This window comes from Chaetodon auriga, chromosome 13 (assembly GCF_051107435.1).
Source record: "Chaetodon auriga isolate fChaAug3 chromosome 13, fChaAug3.hap1, whole genome shotgun sequence".
In the NCBI taxonomy this organism is placed as follows: domain Eukaryota; kingdom Metazoa; phylum Chordata; class Actinopteri; order Chaetodontiformes; family Chaetodontidae; genus Chaetodon; species Chaetodon auriga.
This window is the reverse complement of record NC_135086.1, coordinates 16,905,652-16,911,155: the sequence shown is the minus strand read 5'-3', so window position 1 is coordinate 16,911,155 and position 5,504 is coordinate 16,905,652. Positions and strand designations below refer to the sequence as shown.

At 42.0% G+C, this 5,504-nt stretch overlaps 1 protein-coding gene across 1 annotated transcript; it reads left to right on the top strand.

The window, feature by feature from the left end:
• Positions 1-330: 330 nt before the first annotated feature.
• On the top strand, positions 331-5,218 carry tmem182a (transmembrane protein 182a). Its single transcript, XM_076747368.1, has 5 exons — positions 331-608; positions 1,933-2,056; positions 2,946-3,044; positions 3,124-3,261; positions 4,131-5,218. Exons 1-5 carry the CDS (start codon positions 450-452, stop codon positions 4,355-4,357), a joined length of 747 nt encoding a protein of 248 aa, XP_076603483.1. The 5' UTR covers positions 331-449; the 3' UTR covers positions 4,358-5,218.
• The last annotated feature ends 286 nt before the right edge of the window (positions 5,219-5,504 follow it).

The following is a 5,504-nucleotide window of genomic DNA, read 5'->3' as shown; positions in this document are numbered from 1 at the left end:
ACTCCTCTTCTGTCCTTTCAGTCTCACCCTGCCCTGACATTCCCATGCAGATGGTGGGTGTCCAGTTGCCGCTGGTTATTTCTGCGCTGATCTCCTCCCTTCACACTCTCCAACTGTCTCACACACTCATACCCATAGTGGAGTGGAGCAGCCGCCTTCAGTCAGACCCCCAAAATAGCCCAGGGGGTGGGCTGGCTTCAGACCCCAGCAGGGTTCAGAGAAGTCATGTGCTTAACTTTGTCCTCCCACAACACAGACAGAGGAGAGGAGTCAAGATCCAATAACCCATCAAAACCCAGCTGAAACCCAGCTTACTGAGTGGATGTACCACAGTGAAAGAGGAGTGATTGTTTCTGCCCCTGCTTGTCACATGCGCTCACTGTAGTTGGAGGGGAACGTCAGACTGAGTGTGGGCACCCAGCACCCGAGTGGCTGCTCAATCCTGGACCATGAAGCTTAGCGCGGCGTTGTTTTTCGCAGGGCTCTTTGGGGCGTTGGCAGCTGTGTTCATCCTCCTCTCCTTTGGAACTGATTACTGGCTGCTGGCCTCAGAGAGCTGCCCCTCAACCCATAATGGATCTGCTGGCCTGGGCGGAGTGACCATAGAGGTGGGTGTTCAAAGAGCAGCACATCAAGGACGCTCAGAAGATTGTCAGTTATCATTCGTTCTGACCAAGTTGAATATTAGTTTTCACGTGGTTATAGGTTGAAAAATAGCAATGTGACTCCAGACACTAAAGTTAGACCATGTTACTCTTGCTGTGAGTTCAGAGGCAAGAAACAATCCCAGCAATTCTAATAGTGTTTAAGCTTTAAATGGTGCATTGTACTCTATACTCTCATTATAAAACACAATGTCTGACGGTGGACCTTAAAACTACAATCAAAGTCAGGTCTTCTATTTTGGAAAATGTGATCAAATGCTCCAATCATTCTGTCAGTACATGAACTGCAGGGTGGAGAGGCATCCCTGAAGGACCTCTACATGTAATCAGACACTGTTTTATGCAGTGTGTGTGTGCAGCTATGCAGTGACTGAGACATAGCTTGTACCACGTGGTCCTATGATAGAAATACAAATACCAGTAGTCCCAGCGGTTTGAGACTGTATTAAATATCACCAACTAGAACATACTTAGCTTTTCATAGTGGGAACTGATACTGGACTTGAGACGTGATATCACCACAATAAAACCGAAGTAGTAACATGTAGTATACACACCAACACAATGAGGCAATCTAATAGTTTCAGTTTTATCAACCATTTAGTAGACAGATTCGTAGGATTGTCAACATCCTTTAAGGCTTATGATTTTGTGTAAAAGAAATATGTTTTTGATTCTTCTCATCTTGTGAGATATATCATTCGGAGTACGCCCAGAGTCCTTTCTCTCTGAAGTTTAAAACAAACTAACAATGCAACAAGGTCTTAAAATGCTGAGTTCAACATAAAATACACCCTGATTGGATTAACCTTGACTTGGAACTTGAACGTTTAACTTCCTCACATCCCACAACCTCTGCGTTACTATTTCAGAGAGGTATTTAATGGATGACATAACAGGCAATTCATTGAAGTGTTCAGTGCTTATTTTTTTACTTTCTTTTTTGGTTCATGTGCAAAAATAGTGACTACCTATTTCCTGAGTGGGAACACCCTCGACCTGCACGCTCGCATGGCACCAAATCGAACCTTCATCAGTTTAGAGGTGCTTGCTCAGCTCAACCCTTGACCTGATAGAGCAGCTGCTCGGTGCCACTGTAGCAACACACTGCACACCTGCCTCACATGATCTGCCCCCTGACTTAAATTACATCAACAGATAAGATGGAGTGCATGCAGATTCATGCTGATATTCTGCAAACTCCTTAGAAAATCAGAATATATTTAGTAATGAGTCATTATTCTTTTTTTTTTATCCCATCTTTCAGCCTGGAGATGTGGTGCTGCAGGAGGGCACGACTGATATCACTCTGTACCATGAGGGCTTTTTCTGGAGGTGCTCGTTTGGAGGCAGCGAGGGTGATGACGACCTGCTGTGGAAGCTCTGGTTCAGTAAGTGAGACAGGCTCATGATCACGTTCCCGTAGTTAACTCTTGTGTTTAGTTGACTTTGGCTTAACTTTCTCATTGTTTCCACCTTTTTATAACTAAAGATGATGGGCATAATTAAAAAAATCAGCTGTTAACAGGGTTTGGGGTCTCCACTAGGGGCAAAACATCTGGGTAATACAATAGCTCCACTGACAGTCTTTTAAGACTATGTCCTCTGAAGCTGATGATCGGTGAGTGCAGGAAACAATTCACCTCCAACGTCATGCGTCCACAGAGTCGCACAGCGGCAGAATAACTGCTCCAGAAAAAAAAATCAGCTTCTGATTCGCTGCTATTATATCAATAAAACCCGTATGTTTCCATAGCGGTAGAAACCCTCTCATGTGACTGTTTAGACGCCGTGCCATGTGATGTTATTCTGGTCCTTTGTCAGGTGATTGTGCATCATCTATGTTCTGTTGGGGACTTTGAATGGTGGGTCATTGTCAGAAACAGCCTCCAGCACTGAAAGGACCTTGTGGAATTTCACATGGTGGAAGAGTTGGGAAGAAAATAAAAACCTGACACAGCTTAACACACGTAACAGTGAGAAATAGGAAATCTCTATCTCAATATACCTATATGTATTTATAAATTTAAAAAAGCTGGTCAGAGTCTGCAACTGACAAAACAAATAAATAAAATGTGAACTATCAATGTGTAAAGAGCAGATCATTCCCTTTGTTGCACATAGCTTTCTTGAGTGATCATTAAAGAGTTCTGTTCCTGTTATGTTTGCTATAGTTAGATTGTATTTGTAAGCAATATCCTCTAAATGCCAACTGTGTTTGTTCACACAAGATTGTATTCTCATTTAATTTCTGCATGGATCTATTCTTTCTCTCTCCAGCGAATCAGCCTCACTCCAAAGTGTGCATGCATGCCTACCTCTTCCCATTCCCAGTGTCTCATCAGACCCACAATGCCACAGAGTACGATTCTGCCATAAGTAAGTGTCTCTCTATTGCTTGATCGATTGTTCAAATGGCTGTAGAGATGCAACTGGCTGACACTTGTTTGTCGTTCAGTCTACAGAGGCTTTTGGAGCATCTTTATGCTCATTGGAGTGGCGGCTGTCGTGCTCGGTGGGTTCATCATCATCTGCGCGGCTCCGTTCGCCAGCCACCGCCTGTATAAAGCAGGAGGTGGCCTCTTCCTGGCATCTGGTGAGTCTTTGAAATGGTTAAATCTAGTGGTGGAAAGTAGCTATGTACACTTCATTAAGTACTGTACTTAAGTATACCTTTGAAGTATTTGTACATCCCTTGAGGGAATCCCATACTTTGTACTTTGGCACTAACCCTAAGCCATTTATCTGACAGCTCTCATTACGAGTGACTTAAAATTAAAATTTCCCGTTCAAAGCATATGATGAGCTTCTAAAATATAATCTGTTGCACTGTTAAAAATGAAAAGTCAGTCCCGTTGTTTTTACCTTGTGACCTGTTACAAAAAGCCAGTGTGTATTTGGGCTCCTTGTTATGTGTCAGATGTCTATGAGTCATAGCAGTTTCAGTTAAGTGTCTGTTTTAAGCACAAATTGAGTCACATTCAGTATTTCATTAATAAAAGAGCAAACTTTAGGGATATTTGTGTGGCAAAACTGTACCCATTAATCATTTCATGGCCACTCAGAGGGGCTGAGACCCCCTAGGTTGGGAACCTGACTGAACTTCCTAACTAGCACAAACTAGCCAGACCTCCACTGGGACCAGTAAAATTCTATTAATCGTTCATGGAAGAGTATTATCAGCTTAATAATGTCATGCATTATAATATATCATTCACAGGGGCTTTTGTTCTGCACAATGAATGCTTTTAAATTTCACACTTTCATCATGTTTTGCTGAATTTTGCTTGTGATATTTTCACACTGTTCTGTTGTTACTCTCACTTCAGTGAAGTATCTGAATACCTATTGTTCCTGCTAGTTAAACACTATTTTTTATACCCTGTTTTGGATCCACTGGTTTATATAAAAACTGTGTGAGTTTCAGTCATCACAGTCTCATCTCTTTGCCCCTCTCTGCACCAGGCCTTTTCCTGCTGTGTGTGGTGGTGATGTACGTGCTGTGGGTGCAGGTGTTGGATGTGGTGGATGTCTACATAGACCACCAGCGTTCTGCAGTGTGTCCAGGCTTCCAGCTGTCCCTCAACTATGGTCTGTCCTTCATGTTTGCCCCGGTTGGCATCTTCTTCTGCCTCCTGGCCGGCCTCCTTTTCCTCCTCATTGGCCGAACCATCCAGATTCATTACCACTGACTTTACCCACCTGTGAGTTGGAGCAAGAGTGGGGGCTTGAGATGTTTGGAAAACAAGTGTTTCTCTCTCATTTTCATATATTTTCCCTATTTTGTCTGCCATGTAAAAGCAGGACTCTGTAGATACTACACGGCAGCTCCGTGTGGAAATGACCTGACAGTCTTGAGCACTTTGTTCCAGGATAAAAACACTGCAGCCGTCGATGAGCTCAGAAATGGAACCATCGTCACTCCACCCTGAGCTACTTTCATTTGAGCTATCTGTAGGTAGTGAGGAATTATCTGCAAGCCTGATCACATGCAGGATACTGTTTGTTTTAATACCTGTGGTGCGTATCACTTTTGTTTGAATCTTGTGTGTTGATAGCTGTGAGGGTTATGAGTGTGTGTTCATGAAGTTCAAAAGCAACTACATGTTGATGAGATGGGAATATGTTAAAGAGATAAAAAAAAAAGGTTCCCTGTTTGAATAAGAAACAAAAATTTACATTTCACTTACCAGCTTTTATAGTCTGTGAGTTGCAGGGGTCACCAACAGCATACATGGAATGGGAGTCAGTGTTTTGCAGCTGTTTCTGCAGTCAGTTTAAATGACAAAGATGGTGATGTTGTATATTGTCACATATAAATCTAATAAAAAACAACAACAGTCTTTTATACAGCAGATCTTTAAAAACAGATAGAAACTTTCTAAGTTCCTGAAAGAGCTGAGCACTGCAGTTGTTAGCGCAGTGGATTCATTTATATCAAGCTTTGGTCACACAGAAGACACTTAGCAGGGGCACGACAAGGGCCCATTCATTGCTGCTTTTGGTCTTTTTCTTTTTTTTTTTTTTTTCATAATAAGAAATATGTAGCATATCAGTAGACCCATCCTGTTGTACAGACAAATACTCATATTTCAGTGAGTGTACCATGCTTAATTTTTTCTGTTTTTTCTGCAGTACCATTACACTATTTCTGTACATAGACTGAAACTGTGCTGTTATTTGGTCATGTGTTTTTCCTGTTTGATGAGTTTATTGAGCACATTTTTTTTTTTGTTAATAAGTGGAGTTTGAAGCATGATTGGCTTTTAATGCTGCAGTTATGTGACTGCTTTATGCTTCTGTTGTTGAGTTTCTGTTGCACATGTTTCTACCATCCTT